At 40.4% G+C, this 22,200-nt stretch overlaps 1 protein-coding gene across 1 annotated transcript; it reads right to left on the bottom strand.

The window, feature by feature from the left end:
* Positions 1–78: 78 nt before the first annotated feature.
* Positions 79–18,437, bottom strand: mars1 (methionyl-tRNA synthetase 1; the record flags this gene model as incomplete). The annotated part of the gene is made up of 22 exons (XM_079219000.1): positions 79–701; positions 1,284–1,421; positions 1,722–1,748; positions 2,078–2,149; positions 2,816–3,011; positions 3,324–3,428; positions 3,619–3,750; positions 5,202–5,415; positions 5,578–5,695; positions 6,472–6,567; positions 7,091–7,261; positions 7,521–7,595; positions 7,746–7,947; positions 9,390–9,593; positions 10,142–10,258; positions 11,039–11,145; positions 12,149–12,330; positions 12,576–12,651; positions 13,356–13,487; positions 13,792–13,870; positions 14,720–14,810; positions 18,335–18,437. The coding sequence occupies 22 exons, from the start codon at positions 18,435–18,437 to the stop codon at positions 552–554; spliced, it is 2,787 nt and encodes a 928-aa protein (XP_079075126.1). The 3' UTR covers positions 79–551.
* Positions 18,438–22,200: the final 3,763 nt, after the last annotated feature.

Here is a 22,200-nt window from a genome sequence, read left to right as displayed (position 1 = left end):
TGTAATGTTTATTTGCGTGAGTGTATGATTGTCAATTATCTCTAGTTTATAAAAAACAAATCAAAGGGGAAGAGTAAAGACAATTGTCAGGTGAACTTAATCAATTTATTTTCCGGATCCAAAAAAAAGGTATTTGTAGCAAATGGGGATAAAAAATAAAATCCAGGGGGATAAAAGGAAAAAAAAACATCTTTAAAATGTACAACACACCTTCCAACACTAATATCGTATGCTGACTCTATCACAGGGAGAGTATAAAATCAGTTTCTTTTGGTGTAGGGATTTGGAAAAATCCCTCCATTCTGTAGCTGTATTCATTTGAGTCTCTCTTTGTGTGTTTTCATTTCCCCGTCGGCCCATCCAGCATTTCATTAGTCCTCAGTGCCAACACCACATTGTCTTAGATCCTGTCACGGCTTTGCCTTAAGGTAATACCCTCATCTCTCTTTTAGTGTACATCTTGTTCCCATTCACCACAATACCTCAAACCATTCTACTCTTTCTTCCCTTCCTCTTGCTAACCTCAATTTTGCTTTCACTTCTTTCCGGTCTCACTTCTTCTTGCCTTTCTGAGGTGCAGGCTCAGGGCTCTTCCCCTCAGCCAGAGCGAGCTGTTTCTTAAGGTCCAACAGTTTGGCCACCTCTGCTGTGATCACAGCCTTCTCCGCCTTCTGGGTTTTGAGTGCTCGCACCTTTTCCCCCTGTGGTAGACAAAAATGTCAGGGTTTAATAGATTTCTCACACCTTTCATTTAACTTTAGCTTTTATAGACAAATAGAGGTTGGCAGCTTTCTTGTCAAATATAGTAAGCAATTAAGTTCGCCGTCAATTTGTGGGTTAGTTATTATACGCGTTTGTCTTTATTTGGAAATGTTAAGAATTTAAACAATTGATCCCCAACAATTAAATTGCTGCAAAGCGTAAAATTTCAAAGATCATGAATTTGGAGAAAATACAATTTTCTATCGATTACAAATTTAAACATGACCAGATAACTATACAAATATAGATACCGATTATATGTAGCTCTTAAAATTAGCCACTATTTATTTCAGCGGCCAGTGATTCGTTGCGCGTAGTTAGTTTTTTCACGAAGATCGTTTTTTTTGTTCCTTACGGAAGATGCCATCCGTTTTATTCCTGTCATAAAGATTATTATAAAGAAAAAACAATATAATTCTAATAATGTTATTGAAAACATTTAGCCTAGCGTTCTGTTCAAATGACAGATTGATTCCAAAATTTAAGAATTGGGTGTGTTGCCACTAAACCGGGATTCTCACCTGCTCAGTCACAGCCTGTGTGAGCTGCTTGGCTTTTTCCGGGTCCACTCCGTTCACCGACGCCACCTCGGCAGCGGCGGCGGCAGCAGCAGCTGGCACAGTGGCAGGCAGGGTGCCGCCAGCCCTCTGAGCTGTCGTCTGAGGCCGCAAACAGACAGATGAAAATGTTTTAGAATTTGTGGCGTTTTGATAGTTATTATTTCTAGAGATGACTTGCTTCATTTCAGACAATACCACTATTCGCTCAAAATGCAGACAAGATTTTATGAGTCATGAAGTGTGAATGGACAGTGAATCACACTGGACACACAGAGATGAGGGTAATATTCTAAGTATGAGTACGTTAGATGAGCGGCGAGTGTTAGTGAAGGCGTAATCAATATTAACACAGCATAACCAGTGAGGAGTGAGTCTCCACAAACAAATACCACTAGATACCTTTTTTTTGGGGGGTTCATCTTCAGGCTAGAGGCAGGCGGTTGGGGAGAGGTTTTGAAAAAGGGATTATTTGTATTTATGTGATGGATGCGTAATACATCATTTAAACATTTACTGGTAAAATCAAAGTCAGTTTTAATTGTCGATGGAGCGCTGCGTCATGTTTCAAAAGACAGATACTCCAATCACGTACAAATTCATATTCGGGGTGACAGTTTGACAAAAGCCCCTGAATGGCAACGCAATATCAATTCTTTCTCATTTCATTATTCATAAATAGTCCACCTATATTACTACAAGCCCTGTATGAACTCATGCACAGACCATTAGAGATCATAAACATCACAATCAAATACCTGCTGTCCACCGAATCTCTTCTTCAAAGCCTCAATCTGGTCCACCTCCAGTTTCTGAAACAACGGACTGACCTGGGAATAAAAGGGGTTGGCAGGGGGGACGAAAAGGGAGAAATTCAAAAGAATATATGCACAATTATTTTTAAAGTTTGCAATTGTCGATCCAGCCGAAGACCGGTGTTGCTGGAAGCTTTAAACTGGAGACTCTGCCCTCGTCTTTGAACAAAGAGCATTATTCAAGTAAGTAGGAAGATAACTACGTCTGAGGAAATTTGCAGAGTTTTGATCATGATTACAACTCTTTTCAAAACAGCATTATGTGATTTGTCAGAGAAGTTGTGTGCGCCTTGTGTTAGTTTCACATTAGAACAGTGTCGTCTGCTGCTCCTTGTCTCGAGTGCTCAGTCACAAATCACTATAGCCTTGGAGACACTATAGCCACTGGTCACCACAATTAGGCCTGAAGGGACAAGTGGCCCGAGAGAAACTTGCTGTTCGAAGGCTGAGCCCTCAAAACACCATCTATTCGAGGCTATTATTCTTGTGTGTGTGTGTGTGTGTGTGTGTGTGTGTGTCTGAGATGACACAAATATAATGTCCTCCAGAGTACTAAAATATTGACAGACTGTTGCATCCTCATTGTATCACCCAACATCAACATGCAGGAGGTTCCACAGGTTTGAATGCATGAGCTGTATGTGTGTGTGTGTGTGTGTACCTTCTTCAGGTCATACTCACGGTGCCAATGCGGTGGCCGGCACTCAGGCAACACACAAAGGTGCCAGTGCCTTGCAACATGGTATTGACGCAAGACGGAGGGGCGTTGAGTTGATCCCTGATGGTTTGGCTGACAGCTGGCATGTATGGCAGCAGCATCACGGACAGTAAGCAGGCGATGTTCACCGACAGACCGGTGACCGTGCCCGCACGCTGCCTGAAGAGGAGAGACGGCGCTCAGTCAGTCAGACAGAGCATGAGTCTAAATATTTGTGTTAAACTTACAATGGATCGAAATTACATCCAAGCTACTCCTCTTCTGACTTTTCATTACAAATATTGATTTCTTTAACAAACAAATGTCACACGACTACATGATTGTGAATGAAGGAATCCTTTTTCAAAAGGCGAGCCGTTTGTCTACATTTTAATATGAAATGAGAATTCACACATCTGCAACACAGATCCATCTCCCTTGTGCGACTCTACAGCCGTACAGATTGTGTTAAACTGGTCAAGGCCTTCTCACCTCTCTGTGTCTCCTCCCTTAATTTTCTTCCAGGGTTCATTGACCTGAATGTACTGGTTGCCATGGCGAGAGATGTTGAGGATGTGTCTCAGAGCATCACGGATTCTGGTGGAAAATTGATGATAGTGTGACACAGACAGTCAACTTATTATTCAGAATCTACTTAACATACTTTACATATACATTTTCAAACTTGTGTAATTAAAAGATGAGCAGAGTTGTACTTCTTAAAAGCCAGATTAAATAAAGTCATATCCCAACATCAACCGCTTGACAGGGAGTCCATGAGTCTTACTTGACTTTGTCCATGAGCTGGATGTACTGCTGCAGCTCCCAGCCCACCAGAGCCAGGAGCTTCTTCTCTTCCTGCTGAAGCTCCATCACAGGCACACTGCCCTCAAAGAACTTAGTGACAAACATGCCAGCTCTAGAGGTGAGAGGGAGAAGGAGGTTTTAACAAGACAGATTAAAAAAAAAGAAATGCGGGTCAGGGAAAAATATGAGAAAGGCATGAGAAAGGCAGTGAGAGAAACAGGGAGAGCAAAATGAGAAAAGGCCACATTGCTTGACTTGCTAATTGTTTATAAATTATAGATTGTATTGCCAGATGAAATACAGTGCTCTGCTAGTGTAAACTAACAGTGTGCTGCATCGAGCCTCACCACAGCTCCTTCATCGCCTCTACATTGTAGCTGTGTCTGGAGTCAGTGATTTTTAAAAGGAATTTTATGTGTACATCAGGAAGATGTTGGTAGTGAGAACGTTTTTGTCATGTCTGATGCAACGGACTGTTCTATATTTTACACATCTCTCAGCCTCTGAGGAAGGTCTGCCAGACCACTGTCAAATGTACAATGAACTGCGATTTTGATGCGCGAGCATGAACCTTTAGTGCCCTGCGTGATACATTTTTAATCAGTTTTTAATTAGTGAAACTCATTAACAAAGTCAAACTAAAGCCTTGAGATTTTTCCTCTTGGGATAATAAAGACCAACATTGTTACTCTTTCAATAACTGAGACATCATAAATCAATAAAGTCATATTTGCCGCTGGTAAAAAAGGATCTAGCCAGTTTGTCAATCTGACAAAGTGGACAGTCGATGCTTCAACTGAACAACAGCGATCAGCTGGAACACCACAGCCCGGAAACGTTTATGAATTAGAAAAAAGCGGGCCCAAGATGGACACACTGTCGCTAATGATGTAGTGATTCAGTAACTGGATCCAGGCAGGGACAGAAATTATTTTCTGAAGCAGAATACTTTTTACCTCCAACACCTCAGGCTGGATGCAATCTACAAGATATTTTTGAACCAATTAGGCATCAACGTTGCTGCCCGAGACCAATTTTGAAGATCAAGGTACTTTGAAAAAAAGCTGCTGAGAAAAATCTTTGATGTGGGATTTAACCCTGATCTTTTATAAAATCATTTGAGGCGATGTAATTGGGGCTAAATTACGCCATCCCAAACAAATTTAGAAAAGTAGGGTGAGTCTCTTGTAATAGTTACTGCTCTAACAGACTTTATTTTTCATTGAGTACAACAATCTGAAAACTTAGTTGTTAATTGGACTAGATGACAGTTTTGCTCCATATTTACTTTTTCAGTGAAACTTATTATGAACAAAATGTGAGTGGATTGACCCATTTTCTTTATTTTACTGGTGACAAATTTTAACCGATCAAAACCATTTAAATAAAACAATAAGAAAATGTCCAAAAGTCAGATGGCTGGGAACAAGTAGCATGAGGAGTTTGGTACAGGTTACCTTGTTAGGGTCATTAGTTGAATTCTGACCCAAGTCTACATTCTACTCTTTGATCATCACATATGGAACGAAGGAATTCATTATAAAATATATGACTATCGTCCACCTGTTGATGAAGTTGCCCAAGTTGTTGAGCAGCTCAGAGTTGTTCTTCAGAGCCATGTCAGCCCAGGAGAAGGCTGAATCCTGTCCCTCTGGACGCACATAGAGGAGGTAGAACCGCCACACATCTGCCGGGATGCCCGTGTCCATGGCCATGTCTCCAAACACACCCACACCACGGCTCTTGGAGAACTTGGTGTCTTCGTAATTCAGATACTCTGTGGGGAAGTTGAAGCATAAATTACTCTCGAAAATGAACCTCAGTGTGAATGTGTTCATTCACGAAGTCCGAGTTGCCAAACGGATACAATCCATTTTAAGATCAGTTATGAATCCCAAATTAGTCAAATAATACATCAACTGGTGTAATAAATGCTTACCAGTGGCAATGAGGTGGCTGACCAGAGTGTAGTTGTCCTGCGCTCCCAGTAGGGAGCAGGGAAACACCACACTGTGGAAAGGCACATTGTCTTTGGCCATGAAGTTGTACAGCTCCACCTAGTGACAGAGACAGAACACTGCACTGTGAGGATGACATCATATTAGATCATCATGAGCTCATCAAGTTCAAAGAGGACTTATCAGCTCTCCCCAACCCCCATCTCTCTTTTTCTCCCTTGCACGCACGCACACACACACGAGAAGCTCAGTCCTGAGGTTTCAGATGGAGAGAGATGAGATGAGTCAGAGAGTGAGGAAGATATGGTGGATCTTACGGTTAAATGAAGTCCACATGTAAATGAACACACTTGTTAATATACGTGTGGGATGTTCTATGTACACACAAAATATCAACTAGTTTCCCCTTTCTAAGTAAAGCTAATGACAGCATCATGACCAACAGAAACCAAGTAAAGCTATGGAATACTAATCATGCTTAGACTTCCATCTTAAAAGGGGAAGAGTACAAAAGCTGTGCAATGTCGATTCACATTATACTGCGTGTGTATTGTAGCGGTGATTACAAACCTGACTGTGCATTTTATTTATAATCAAAGCGGTTATGTCTTCATCTGTTTCACATTAGGGTTATATGGGGCCAGAAATTACACAATGTTTTTAACACGAGTGCAAAAGACCAGATGGAGCAATGAAAAAAGCAATCAGACCCACTGTGTGTTGCAAAGAGGACGCAATCTGTGCCAACTTTGTGCATCAGTACTCTGCTCGGCTAATAACTCCTGACGTGTGTGTGTTTGTGTGTGTGTGTGTGTGCGTGTGTGTGTGTGTGTGTTCGAGGAGGGGGGGGGAGGAGCCAGGGCAGGGTTGGTTACCTGATTAGGATTCTTCCACCACTTCTCCCATTGGTCGGTGTAGTTGGCGGTAATGGACAGATAACCAATGGGGGCGTCAAACCACACGTAGAACACCTGCAGAAGCACCAGAGACTTTGTGTTAAAGAAATTGATTTGGGATCATTTGAATCTTAAAAAAGGAAATAACGGAGGAGGAAGGAAACATCCTAAAGATGCACAATGTAACTTCATTAAATGTCCCTTATGTATTAGTGTTAGGAGACATTTAGAAGGGAGCACTAAAAGAAGCGGTCAGTGTTACATGTTTAGACATGCCAGACGCAGAGCGTCTCCCAGTGTGCTATTAGAGAGCACTGCAGTATCATCAGTAACTGAAGCATTTATAAAACAGCTAATGAAGTGCGTCGTCATTTTCAATGTTTAATTAGGAACCTGACCTGAGATATTAAGTGTTCGCATACATTTTTCTAATTTCTTCTCAGCAGGTAATTTAGCCGAGCGGTAGGGCTTCATTATGCTTCAGTAAAAAACAAAGTGGAGTGTGCATCTTTTCTACTCTATAATTAACTATCAACAAGCAAATAGTTATTTGTAATGGGAAAATAAATAGTTTTTACTCTGGGTGACAATAGCAGACCTTATCTTTAAAGTCAGGATGCGGTACTGGCGTTCCCCACTGCAGGTCTCTGGTGATGCAGCGAGGTTTGAGTCCATCCCTCAGCCAGGAGCGAGTGATCTGTTTGGCATTTGCTGTCCAGTCTCCTGTGCTGGTTGACTTGTCAAGCCACTGCTCCAACTGAGCCTCTAGCTGCACGAGAGAATGAGCGAGAGTGAAAATGCTGACAAAAACACCAAATGTCATTACGCTAAAACACGGCTCTGGAAAAGAGTGAAGCCGTTTATGTAACAAAATGACAAGAGGGATAACAAGCTGCCTGACTATGAAATCTACAATACACTTGATGTTTGTACTTTCTAAACAGGCTTAACTCTGTGAGCAAAAAAAACGTTGTCTAAACCGCAGAATGGGCGACCCACGTCTATGCAATGCAGTATGAAAAGCATACCTTTGGCAGGTCCAAGAAAAGATGTTTGGAGGTGCGTACATCTGGAGTCTGCCTGCAGACTTTACACTGGGGTTCCTGAAAGAGACAGCTGTCAATACTGATCGAACAGAAATGTTATATCAATCGCTAATGCCATCATTCTCTTTCTAATAATCAATTAATGGCAATACTCAGCATAGATTCATCATGAGCTTCTCATCATCAACACGCTCCTTTCCAACTCACCCTCAGCTCCACAGCGTTGATGAGCCGCCCACACTTGTCACACTGGTCACCACGAGCTTCTGGGTAGCTGCAGTGGGGACAGATGCCCTCTACGAAGCGGTCGGCTAGGAAGCGCTTGCAGTTTTCACAACGCAGTTGCTCCACCGTGTCTTCCATGAGGAAACCATTCTTGTGGATTCTCCAGAAAATATTCTGGGCAATCCTGAAAGGATAAGAGAGGACAAACATAGTTAGAGGGTTGTGCCCGGGATGTAAGGACAACACTGTAGTTAAAAAGGTGCATGAACACACTGATAAGTGTGTAATGTGGGAACTAACTAGTCAATAAACTCCGACAACATTTTTGCTTCCCAACTCAGAAAAGTGGCTAGAAAATGATGTAAACTTGGAAGCATACAGCAATAAATGCAGCAATGTCCTATAAGAGAGTGTAATTAGTTTGTGAAAAATAAACATGAAGTAAAATGGTACAAAAAGCTTATGGTAACCTTTAGTTTTGGATTTGCAAATATAAGACCCAGCATCCAAAGTACTTTTCATGAATCGAGACAAAAGTCTTTAATCTGTGGGCCGTTTTTACTTCTCAAAGAAAAAGATTCTGGTGCATGGTGTTTGATGCCTTTTATGTTTTACTCATCAAAGAAAAGCCCACAAAACAACACAAGTTTTTATCTTTGTAATCCCTTTCTATGTACAAGCTCAAGGATTAAAGTATCATCTTCACTAAAGAATGTATATAAATTAATAATAAAAACACATCTTTCCACATCTTATTTAAAGACCCAGACAACCAAAACATAATCTGACACTTTATCCATACACACTCCAACAAGAAGCCACACCAACCACCAGCTTTTTCAATAATTCCGTAGAGCAACAATCCATAACTTTGAAACAATGAATTTTTCCTCTCGACTTATCTCATCGATATTTTAAAGTAGATAACTTTACTACGAAACGTCCAAATTATTTGTCTTGTATTGAGTCTGCCAATGCCTTTCCTTTCTGCTGACATACAAACATACATACAATCTAATAGTGAAATGAAGTGAAGCCCCACTAACTGAATCTACTTACACACACACACACACACACACACACACACACACACACACACACACACACACACACACACACGCACACGCACACGCACACGCACACGCCGTAGTTATTAGCAGAGGTGGGTGTCACACATGATAACTGTAGTTCTAAACACATTGATACTTTTTTTTTTAAATAAGCTTTCTTGTTGTCTTTTATTCTTTTGTTTGGTAAATGTCAGAAATATAACCGATGACCCACATTCTATAATCACGGTGAATAATCTCAGAGATTAAGGAGAGTAGAATTTATGTTTGAGAGGGCTAGACATCCACACCAGTATCTACTATAAGATTATAGTAATCTTACGTTACGTAACTGTATAGTCGAATGGAAACGTGTTTGCCCTTTCACACCAAAGCCAAGCAGCATCAGAACCACATGCCACCCAAGAGAAGACCCTGTTCAGCTTTATCATAAGCTTTGTTTTTTCAACTTTGAGTGTGATGAAAGAAATGCCCTGTCTTTACATTTTTCACATAACCGTGGATTATTTGTTTTTAAAACAAGCCAACTAAAGGCGTCTTCCCTGCTTCCACTTACTCAGTCTGCTTTTCGGTTGTGGTTCTGCCAAAAAAGTCGAAGTCAATCTGGAACCACTTGTAGATGCTGGAGTGAATGGCATGGTACTTGTCGCAGATCTGCTGCGGTGTCAGACCCTCCTCTCTGGCCTTGTTCTCTGTAGCCGTGCCGTACTCGTCTGTGCCACATACATACAGGACGTTCCAGCCTCGCAGGCGGCCAAAGCTTCAAGGCAGAGAAAGATGTAATGAAGATTAAAGAAATGTAGAAAAAAAATTAAAAGTGTGAGAAAGAAAGTAGGATAAGTGGAGAATGAATAACCAGCAGTTAGAGGAGACCTTTTCATTGGAACGTTGAAACGGCCTTTACATACATTCCAGGTTTGCATATGCCTGACAGCCTGTACACTATAAGAAAGAAGAAAGTATCCTTTCCCTTGGGGAAATTATTCTCTGCATTTAACCCATCCTAAGTGATTAAGGAGCAGCGTGCTGCCGTGAGGCGCCCAGGGAGCAACTGTGGGTTAGGTGTCTTGCTTAAGGACACTTCAACATGCGAACTATGGGGGGGACTGGGGATCGAGCCGGCTACCTTGTGGTTTCAGAACAACCACTCCCCCCATGAGCTACAGCTGCCCCATAAATGCACAAGGCTGTGTATGCTCTTGCTTAAAAAAAAAAAATGTAATTTAAAAATATGTTGGTAAAAGATTATCAGTACCTATAGTATGTAGACAGAATAAAAAAAAGGAGTCACAAGCTTTAAATCCATACCGGGAGAAGGCATCAGCGCTGAGGACGCAGCCAATGATGTTGCCCAGGTGGGGGACGTTGTTGACATACGGCAAGGCACTGGCCACAAGGAGGTTTCGCTTGCCTTCCTGCGGCAAACTGATGGGAAATAAACAGATATGTAAATGTTTCAATAATAGATATCACCATTGAAACTTCCACTCTATTAAGCAGAAGGTAGTCAACAATTATACAAGTTTCTTTAATTTTCTCCATGTTTTTAAGAAAAAAATGTTCCATAAATCGGGTTATGAATGATAGATGAACAAACCCCATCGTAAAAACTGAATATTGACAGGAAAGTAGCTGTAAAGTGTGGCGTATGCAAATACTACTAAAGTGAGTACTTGGTATGAGAAAAAAACTAATTTAGAGAAATCAGCCTTTAAAGACTTGTATTGTAAAATTCCATACATTTTACACATCACAGGCATAGGGTAAAACAATTTAACTCATAGATAACACCATGAAATTTCCACAATTGATTTACTTTCCACTATTGTGAAAGAAGACACACGTTATGGAAGAAAAAGAGTTTTAAATCTCAAAATTAACCAGAGCATGAAAAAATAAGTTCTTGCCTGTCATGTCTCACCTCAAAATTCCTATATTATAACTTTTGTCTACAGAGTTTTTGTCTACAGCCTCGGGGTCATATTTCTACACGTTACAGCCCAGATCCCTTGACTTGTCTGCCTGTGACAAATGTTATTTTCACCTGCGAAGGAACATTTTAGTTTGTGGGTCTTCGGTGATGTGATCACCACAACATCAAAGAACAAACTGATAAACTGCAACATACACACTCACTGAAAATGACCCTGAATAAGAGCCTCTCCTTAGTGTCTAGCATGGGAAACGGCACTTGCCATTACTTACATGGGGTGCTGTCTTTCTGTCAACGGACCGGCGGTCAAACCTTTGCTCCAGGTTAGAGCAGCGGCCTCCATCTCCTCTACGGACACCACACGCTCACTTTCTTCAGCCTAAATAAGCATTTAGATACAGAGAGTCATCAGCTGGGAATTAAACAAAGACCAGCTTGAAAGGTTATTAATCTCCCCGAATAGATATTTATTTATTAACCTTGCAGATTGAAGAACTTTTAATTTTTGTTTTGTTTATTGCTGTGGCAAAACACTCCAAATGGTACGTCGAAAAATGTCCATGACATAGAAATAATTTAAAGTGTTAGAATGTCTCACAAAGACTGAATTTATAATATAAGAAGCACTGCATTATATCCAAAGTGATGGTATCGTGTTCAGTATTTTTCAACATCTGTTATGGTTCTGAAGAGAGAAGTTCACGAATTTATTGATGTCCGTCACCATAGTCCTACTGTCTGGAGATTTTTCCTTTCTATCAGGGGTAATCCTTATGAAGAACCGTCAATGTTATAGAATTGTACCACTAACTCCCACTTGATCTTTTGACCTCAAACCCAAAGCCCGAAGCCTAAAGCAATCTGAGATACGCATACCCCGCCATTTCCTCTGACAGGTAGCCGTGAGTGCTGCTGCTAAAATTTGATTGACACCTGTTCAAATCCTCCCATGATTACACAAGAAAGAGAACAGAGGATAAAGAAAAAGTGATGTAACCTCAACATGCTTTCATACAGCCAGGTTAACTCTGACACAGAAGTTGCATCTGCTTTACAGACGAGCCCTGCTTAGTTTAAGTGAAGTGAATCCGAGACGTGCAACCCTTTGATTGCTTCAACTTTCTTCCTAAAATCTACGGTGAGGTGAAGACATAGAATGTGGGAAAGGATACGTGTGACAGGACATGTGTTTTGCAAGGTGCTGTTTGTGTTTGTGCATCTATAGAGCACGAAGAAAATAAGAAAGACGTTTTCTTGGAAACCTCACAGAGTGTACATGTTTCCTGAGGCGAAAGCACAAGTGTAGTTAGTCACTGAAGCCTCTCAAATTTGTGTTCAGTAAGAATGCTTTAAGTCTGATCGTTATCCCAATGATCGGATACCTCAGCAGGGTTGCTGTTGCATGGCTGCGTGCCTCTGCACTGGCTGCTCTGAGGGACAGGCTGCCTCTGCATGAAGCTCTTCATGCCCTGCAGGCCTTTCCCCTGCAGCACTTTCTGAGCAGCAGACTGGCAACTGTGCATGACAGCCCCGCGGTCAAACCAAGCCTTCACAGACGTGCGCTCTGGGGATGGAGGGGGGGGGTGGGGGGGAGAGGAAGATATTAGGGAACAAAAAGGAAATTAAAGGGAAGCAGTAAGGACTGTTAAAACACAGAGAACGCAAAATTAGAATTTGAAAATAAAATAAATGAAGAAGATAATGAAGGAAAACAGAACCGAAAAATGATAAATCAAAATGGTTCAAATCACGGTTGGACCATTTATGTATGGCCAATAACAGATCATTTTAAGGTTTATTGGTACTTACCCAATGCTAGTGAAGAGTCAGATAAAACGGGGTACAGCGCAGCCCACAAAACAACATCAGCAACTGAAACAGCATCCTGAAACATAACATAATTTCTTTCAGCAATTACGGTAACACACACTATTCCTGAACTTGTCATGTGTCCTTTGCTTGTCATCCCATCAAATACCTAGCCGCTATTTTCAGCGTGATTGTTTTGTGTGCTTGAATCTCACTAAATGCGGAGCATGTGCTCTGCTGTGACTGCCTCAGTGTGTGTGCTTATCACAGTTTTTCTTTAGCTTTACACGAGGTTCCTCCAAGCCATGCCAATCACCAAGAGACTTAACAAAACATATTTCTGTACACGTGAAATATATGACAGACACAGATGACTTGTTGCCACAGGGGCTTCAAATACTGCAGAGAGCTGATCCCCACACCCACCCACACCCACACTCAGGCACATCTGCTACACGAGGGCGCTCCTCCCCAGATGAGTCTTTTTAAACTTAAAAGTGCATCAGCAGCTGGAAAAAAAAAAAAAAAAAGGAAGAAAAAGAAATGTCGCCTGAGGAGCCTGATGTGGCACAGAGGAGATGCTCAGTTTAGCTCGGCTGAGCTTCCACGGAGGCATGATGAACTTTTGACTTGTTCATGTCGTATATAGCCTATAACAGCCTCGTTTGACGGAGTATGCTTGTCTTTATCTCCCGTTACTCTCAAGCTATACATGGATACCCAAATAGGCACTGAAAGAGTGGTAGTGCACCAGCTAAACAGGAGATGTTGATGCTGTACCCCAGTTAAATATGGCATGTTCCCCTTGCTCAAGCTCTGCTCCATGTAGTTTAGGGGTCCTTGGAGGACCTTGGACACCTCTGATCCTTTTCCCTGCAGCACTGCCATGTGAAGGCCCTGTAGCAGTGCAGGCTGCACAAATAAAGAAAGACACAAAAAAAGAGAGAATTGATTGAATGACATCAAGCTGTAAGCCAAAAAGGCATGACTGAGGTTAAACAATTTGTTTTCTTAAACCCTACAGAGCATGCTGATAGATTTATCCAGTACATTGTTCTTTTAAAAGCATGAGCTTTAATCATTTAGCTGTGTGGATTCCTGTCCCCGTTGGCAAGACATTGAGGAACAGTAAGAGGATTCTGGTTAAGAGAATGTACCAATGCATGAAATGAAAATAGTGGAATGTTTTATATAACAGATTACGATTACGGTTTACCTGGAGATCTGTGGCCTCCCATTCAAGCCACCGATTGCAAAGCTCACTGGCGTCTTGTCCACTTATTTCAAACAGGTATCTAAGGAGTTTCAAAATGGAAAAATTAAGGAAGTCCTGCCAATCAGTTTCAGCTTGTTTGGTAAATAAAGAATGTGTCTTTTATGTGCCAAACAAACAACCATAAAATATAGACGACATATTCACATTTACGACTTAATTACAGTGGGCCTCAAAATGTTTTTGCCATGAAATCATTCAGTCAAACTAAAGCATTAACATTTCACGGATTTTGTTCCAGGGCTCTGTTTAAAGAATAATTGCCATATTTTCACATCAATACGCTACCAGATCCGTCAGATTCATCTTATTAAATTACACATGGATGTATAAGACTGGTATAAAATGGTAAATGTACTTGTATAGCGCCTTTCTAGTCTCCGACCAAGCTTTACACTACATGTCATTGAGCCATTCACATCCCTTCTTGCACTGATGGCAGGGCCGTGTCCATGAGGACTAACTAACCATTCACACACCACATACATGTCTTGCCCAAGGACACATCGACATGACCAGAAGGAGCTGGGGTTCGAAGACTATCTGCTCTGTCCCTGAGCCATTGCAGGTATCGAGGTATAGAGTGTTCCGGTAGTTTGGGTTTTATTTGCTCAGGTTTTGAGAAATCCAACTCAAATGTAATTGATGGGGCTCACAGCACAAAAGTCTGAGCAGTTACAGCCTGAGCTTTCTGCATGACTAGACACCAATTGAGATAAGTGAAAATATAATTACATTTTTTAACTGACCCTTTAGGATGTTGCATATCTGAAACATTATACAGAGGCAATGCTTAGTAGCTACCACATTCATGCCAACTTGGCATTGGCATTCAAATATGACCAAGCAGAAAGGTCCATAGTCTACTGACCGGCAGATGGCATTAGGGCTGAAAAGGTGCAGACCACCGGGCAGGAGCAGGGCTGGCAAGGCTGGACGGCTAAGGAAGGGCACCACTCTCTCTGGAAGAAAAAGGAAATCACAATGTTTACTTAGATAACAACAAATAGTGTATAGTATACACACAGCAGCAGACACGATTGTTATGGAGATGAGCCTGTTTCTAGACGAGTTCAACTACTTTCTATAACAGTGATCGTCATGCTGTAAAACCACCTTTCTAATGTGTAGGTCTTAAGAGAGAGAGAGAGAGAGAGAGAGAGAGAGAGAGAGAGAGAGAGAGAGAGAGAGAGAGAGAGAGAGAGAGAGAGAGAGAGAGAGAGAGAGAGAGGAAAAGTCTAAATCCATTATATCTAATTTATGTCAACACATCCTTAGTTCTTTATATTATATTTGAATCCAACGCTGCATCTTCAAGGCGAACTAATAACACAAGACTCCCCAAATGGCTCAAGGATAATCCGGTGATCAAATTCTCAGCCTCAATACTTTTACTAATCACTAGAATAACCTATTCAGAATACAATAGTCAATTAGAGGGTCATGGATTTGATCTTCCTAATCTGTAATTCATTACCACATGATGTTTTCTTTAAGGATTATCTTATCTCAATACATTTTTACTGGTGTCTTCACTTCAAGGTGAATTCAATACAGCAGAAATAATTACAATTTCAATGCATTCACCAAAATAAACGTGCAATTTTTAAGACTTTGTAATGAATAATTTGATGAATAAGAAAATTCAGATCATCTGAGATAATCTCAGTTCAATCAACCCACTACTGTATTGTTCAAATAAATAGTGACTTATATAAAACAATGTACTTCCACACCCCTAATGTTGTTTACATAATGTGTCTCTGAGTACACCCCCTTCATTCATAAACTGAGGCTACATGCCAGATGGTCTTGGTTATTCATCTCTGTGATCCAGCTCCCACAGACGCACATCTCTCACATGCCTAAACAATCACAGCATAAGCCCAAAGCCGGGATGTATTACTGTTTAATTAGAATCTTCTTTTACACAGCAGCATCTACATGTTGCTCCCCAAGACAATGCATCTAGTGAGAAATACCCACAGTGGTACCACAAGTCTTAGAAATAGTTGCATCATTGCATTAAAATAAGCTGCTCTTTGGAACACATTTTCAACTATTGGTCAGAAATGAGTCATGTGGCCATTAATGGACCCCCATCACAAGGAAGGGCGGGTGATTTGGTTGAAATAAAGATCAACATACAGACTTTTCCTTTCCTTTCTCTCATCATAAACTAGCCTCTTTCTTTTTTTTTTTATTCAAATGGATTTTTAGGTCTTATTTCAGGTTATTAAAGAAAATGTTTTTTGTTGTTTGGTTTTTATATATGGTTAAGTGAAAAAAAGTCCAGCATTGCAAACTTGTGTTTAACGTAGAGTTTAAGTGGTACAACGTTTTAAACATGCAAGTTATTGGGCCTGACCAGTGGTGGAAAATACTAAGTACATTAACATAACATCCAGCACTGTATTTATGTGCAGCTTTAAGGTAATTGTACTTCACTTGAGTATTACTATTCGATGCCCCTTTATACTTTCACTTCTAATATTGTACTTTTCACTCAACCATTAATGTGATACTTTTATGTAATAGTTACTTTACAGCTTTTAGGACCTAATTATTTAAGTGTTCTTACTGGGAAGTTTATTTACCGCTGATTTACAGAGCTTCTGAATGTAGGTCTATGGGAAAAATACTTTTTGGACCCAATGGTATTACGTGACAGACCTGGAAGTTGTATTTCCACGGGTTGGCTACTATTTCGAATGTTTACATACAGAAGATCTTTGGAAGGTCTAGATAATTTATTAATATGGAAGTCAAACTTTTTTGCTTCATGCACCACTGAGCAACTTTCGTAGGATTAAAATGGCGAACCGCCTCCAACTAAGTTTTCTTTTTCTACATCCATGGTATGGCCTGGTGCTCTTCCTTGGGGCTTGGCAAAGCTGCAAAATCTGTTGTTCTTCCTCCATCCACTGACATCGTTGGAGGCAAGGAAGAACAACATATTTTGAGCTTCATAGTGCTACTTTAGCTTTGACAGCTGTGTGGCGCAAACAAAAAGTTATTGGTTTTCTTCCAATGTTTCCTTTCACTTGTGTAAAATTTGCCATTTGTGCTAAGTTACAAACTTGATCATGATGTAAGTCATTGGTTAGTCAAGTTAACGCCAACCAAGGTTTTTTCCCAAAACCAAACCAAGCTGTTTTGTAGCCTAAACCTAACTTCCTCTGGAGACGGAAGTCTATTTTGAAAAGACACTTTGCAAATACGTAGTGCAAACTGACAAATATAAAGAAAACAATCGATTTTGGTGGGCCTTTTATCACTGTGTGTTTCCAATCTAATGGTCCGCCTTTGAAGAAGCAGCGAGAGCCGCCAATGAGCCACTACTGCAGACAAACAGCGCGGGAAAACAGCGTGGAGAGCCGACTTATTTTCTAATTTTACTCCGTGAATTAAAGATGTACTTCGACCAAACCAGAATTGCTGATTGTTTGGAAGAGTGGAAAGACTAACGGATTATTGTTAGTGGCGAGTTTTATTTTGTTTCTGTCGAGTTTGAAGAAAGTTTGCTAACGAGTTAAAGAGGCCATAAGTATGTCTTCATTTGGTGCAGGAGAGAAACTTGGATTCAGGATTTTCTGTTTTGGTGTACTGATATATCCTTAATTTACATTTTGTGAGATTATTTTGTTCATTAGAGGAAGTGAATTCGCCCCTAGCACACAATACATCATAGTACATATAGGCAGAGCCTATTGCTGAAATCATAGCCGTGGTTGGGGAAAACAGTTCTTGGCACAACACAAGAATGGTTCAAAAGCAAGAGAAATACACCTTCTCTATCAATATAGCAAGCACTTTTTTCTTTAGTGGACTACATTTTTCATCAGCCCTGATTGGACATCCACATAAAATGTGGCAAATGTTCCCCTTTTTAAAAAGGACTGGCCTTGACTGAAAGAAACAGAGAATGAATCAATGTGTCATTCTCCAAATGTGTCATTAGTGTAATAACCTGAATGCAACAATGATCATTCAGAGATAATCACACTATTCGTGTCAAGGTACCAGGTGGAAAAAACAACAAGATATTTGATTGTGTCTGACACAAAACTGAAAGTTAACAGTGTTACCCAATCAAAGTAAACCCGGGACTGGTCCAGGCATGAAAGGCATGCTGTTGTTTACAGGATAGGTTGGATGTCAACATATGTTGGTCTGCACTGCGAAACAAAAGCTACACGAAAAAAAACTGCACTTTAACAAAACAAACAAAGCAGTGGTGTGCAGGAAGAGCGTTTTCTCGCTGCTTCTCAGATGGAGGTCGATATTGACAGCTAGGTTAGCGCTTGATCAGGACTTCAACTAGTTAACTAGCTAACCTAAAGGTTACAGATATAAACGTCAGTTACAGCACAAACTCAGCTCAAACTTGACAAACCCCCTTATGCTTAAGGATACGTTATAATCAGTTATTAGTCACCATTATAATTAGATTAGGTTTCATGTTTGGCTAACCATGCTGTCTTACCTTCGTGGTTGACATACTGGACGTCACAATGAACTCCGGTCACTTCTAAAGCAGCTAACACCTTCAGGCAGTGCGGGTTGCCTTCACTGACGAAGAGCTTCATCTGGCCGATGGATGTTTGGACTGATTACTGGCTTTAACGGTGGCAATATGTATTTGACTTTAAAACAGGACAAGGAGCAGCTGAACTATAACTTTGCCGGTGAGTGTGGTCCACACGCTGATGCAAGAACAGTTGGTATTTTTACAAATGGCGAAGATGTAGTTTTTGAGCTCTGTCTGTGTCGTGCATAGAAACGGCAGCTGTCTGTCAAATGCACTACATCTCCCACAAACCATTGCGTAGATCGTAACTTCGTCATTTCCGAGATGTGCTCGTTTTATTCTTTGCCCGTTAGTAGCGCCGGGCGGGATGCGTCGCCTGCGTTGTGCATTACAAACCGGGCGACGCTCTGTTTTTAAATAAGCGCACCACAACGCCGCCTGCGATCTTATTGGTCGTGTGTAAAATCATATCGCGCGCTTGTAGCCAATCTTTAACCATCAAACACACACAGCGAAAGCTATTTTTTATCCGCTTAAAGCGCCAGGAGGATGTATCATCATGGGCTGCACCGGGCAACTTAGTGCCAATGTATGACTGTTAATGTGCAAAAGTGCACGACGGAGTTCTCTTCTGTGCTCCCGTTTATCTAAATTATGTGAAGTTATCAATATTTATACGAGAAAAGGCGCAACTCCTGCTCTCTCTGCAGTTCACTCCAAAACATTCAATTGAGCTGTCATCACGTCGCTGCAAGGTGAGTGATGCAGTGTCCCTGATATGCAAAGATGAGATGTATGTTCTATTTGTTTGGTCAGATAACTTGTTTTCTGCTGCGAAATATCACACCACCGCAGGACATGTTTTCTGCTGTTGTCCACTCACCATCGGTATTTTATTATACTGTTAGGACAACTGTATAAACTATGGGCTGGATGTGTAAATTAGGTTATTCATTAGATAAATAGTACACTGAAATGTGATGCAGATATATTTAAGTAAATACTTTTCAAGTTAAAGCACAGTATTTTATCACGTGCCACATGTGGCCACTGGTTAGAAAACAACAACATTATCACTCAAACTAATCAGGCATTCAGAAGCAACTTTTATCAGCATGAAAACGATTGTCGCAACGCGTCCTTTTATTTATTATCACCATTCTGGACATTTATGGAAGTTGCTTTATCTAAAAGAACGAACTGATTTATTTAAAATCTTCAGTGGATACAATTATAATATGATTACAATATGAAGATCTATTCAATCTACTGTAAAGTTTGTGCAAAAACATTCTAGACCAATGCTTCAAATCTGACAGCAAGCCAACTTTTTCCAAAACAACTTTTTTTTCCACATCAAACCACATGTAGCCTTGACTGTCACAACCGCTCAAACTCAACTGAGACCCAGCATGCACTTAAAACACCTCCAACCATTTAACACCTTTTATATATATACACACACACACACACATATATATATATATATATATATATATATATATATATATATATATATATATATATATATATATATATATATATATACACATAGACTTTTTGAAAATCTAATGCATTTTGTTCTTTCTTTTGATTGTTGTATACCTAATCCTTCAGAGGATGATGTATTCTCACGTATTTCATCACTACAATGGTGCTGACTCCATGACCTCATTTGTGGTCATCTCCATTTCCCAGTCATTTAATGTCACAATGATAATAATCGCTGATCTCAGCACTACACATATGACAGACCTCTTGCCATACAGACACATTTAGATGGTACTATGAGCGTGTTTCCGCCTTTACATGCTTCTCAGGAAGTGCATGGATGGGTTAACCACAGGGTGTGATGGAAACTGTTTGACGCATTGCATTTTTACTGTTCCATAATCTTTCTTAAGTCCATGCAAAGCAGGAGATTTGCTCCCCTTTTCGCCAGCCTGTGTCGACACTGGCTTGGAAGATTATTCTCCAGTTGCAACTTTTGCTGATTAAAAGTGCCCTGTGTGCAGTGCAGTATTAGCAGGAGGGTTACAAGTCGGCTGTAATTGCTAGTGTGCTTCACAGACTGCTGCTGTGGATACAGCGTCAAAGACAGCTTTAGAGACTGAAGCGTTTTACATAGTGGTGTGTTGCCAGTGAGATTATTCTGCTGCTTTGGGCTATTTGAGCAAGTCTGGTCTATCTGGTGTGAGATGTTTACACAGACCAGGTGACAGACACAACACATTTGTGTCTCTGCATGCAGTTCTGCGTCATTTAGTCCTTCAAAATAAAACTAAAAACTACCACATCTGATCTGGCAGATTTTTTTTTGTTACTGATGTACTCGTTTGTCTCATCAGATCGCATTGTCAGATCGCATTGTCAGATCGCATTGTCAGATCGCATTGTCAAACTATCTCATAAAACATTTAATTAAGACACAATCATCTAAAAATAACAGTTCAGTGATATGTATTGACTTGTTTTTAGACAATACATCTTGAATATCTTTTGAGCTTTACAGGCTAACTTCCTGATAGTAAAATAACGATCAGAATGAGTTTTCCCAGCTAATTTCAAGATTTATTTTTTATCTCGAAAGGCCTAAAAATTACATTTTGATGAAGAAATCTTACCAAGCAAATTGTCCCTTGCTCCTTTGGATTTCCCTTTTACTTATTAAAAGCAAAAACACCTTGTATTCATTGTTTGTTTATTCTTTAAAAACTTTTTTTTGTGGCCTTTTCCCCCAGTGTACTGTAGTTGTGATTAACGTCATTTTTAACTTTCTGTCAATGACATCTGATCTTTCTACAGTTTCTCAACCTTCTCTAACTTGTGATCCCATTTCTTTGTCACAAAAAAGAACTCGTCACCCAAAGTTGTCATGTGGCATACTTTCAAGAGCAAGGGGGGACAGATTGTATAAAGCTTATGCCATGTTTAAAAACTATAAATTGTCATTTAAAATATACCACAAATATCAGTATGTAAAATCAGTTGCAGGTTTATTTAGTACACCTCGCTATAACTGATGCAGTTTAATACAACAGCTCTGCAGTACTTAAACCCGGTCTCCTATTTACTGTACGAAAGCAGCTTACCATGTCACAACTACGGTACAGTGTATCTCAACCTACACTCACATCTGTGCTCTGTTTTAATCCAGTTTAATCCAGTATTTTTTTTTTTTGTATCCGTAAAATGATTAGTGCTTTTATTAGTTAGCATTATGCAAAGGCTATATATGCATCAACCCAGAAATTGAGATGATGATAAATATTATTGTCAGACATTGTGAGACTAAAACAGCACTCACATATTTGATCAATGGCCACACTGTTTCTCATATGTTAAAATGAGACAAAGTTTGTGTCAGGACTGAAATGATTTGTCGATTATGTGATTAGTTAATCGACAGAAAATATTTTGGAAAAGAAACAAATCTGCTATCTGGCTGTTGCAGGACTGTAATGAGCCCGTCCAATGAGTTGATTTGGTTGGGCTACCTGGCTGTCTACCTGCCTGCATTCTGCCCATGCACTCATTGCACCTCATTGGAGTTTTCGACAAGCTGCTAGCTTGACAGCTGTGCGTACTAATAACAGCCATCTTTGTAGTTTACGTTTATTATGATCATTTTGAAGGACTGACTTTGGAGGGAGGCCTGGAAGGAGGCCTGAAGGGACGCGTTAGTGGTTTCAACTTGCCACCTTTCTCAGCGTTAGCGTTAGCCACATTTAGAGCTAGTGCTGCTAACTACTTTCAATCATAGACCGTATATAAGAAGTAGTCGGGCCGCCGTTTTGAAGCCTTGAGTTTGGCGATTTAGC

The sequence above is a fragment of the Taurulus bubalis genome, assembly GCF_910589615.1.
Source record: "Taurulus bubalis genome assembly, chromosome: 5".
NCBI classification, from domain to species: Eukaryota; Metazoa; Chordata; class Actinopteri; order Perciformes; family Cottidae; genus Taurulus; species Taurulus bubalis.
Note: the sequence above shows the minus strand (reverse complement) of the source record. Positions and strands in the feature narration are given on the sequence as shown.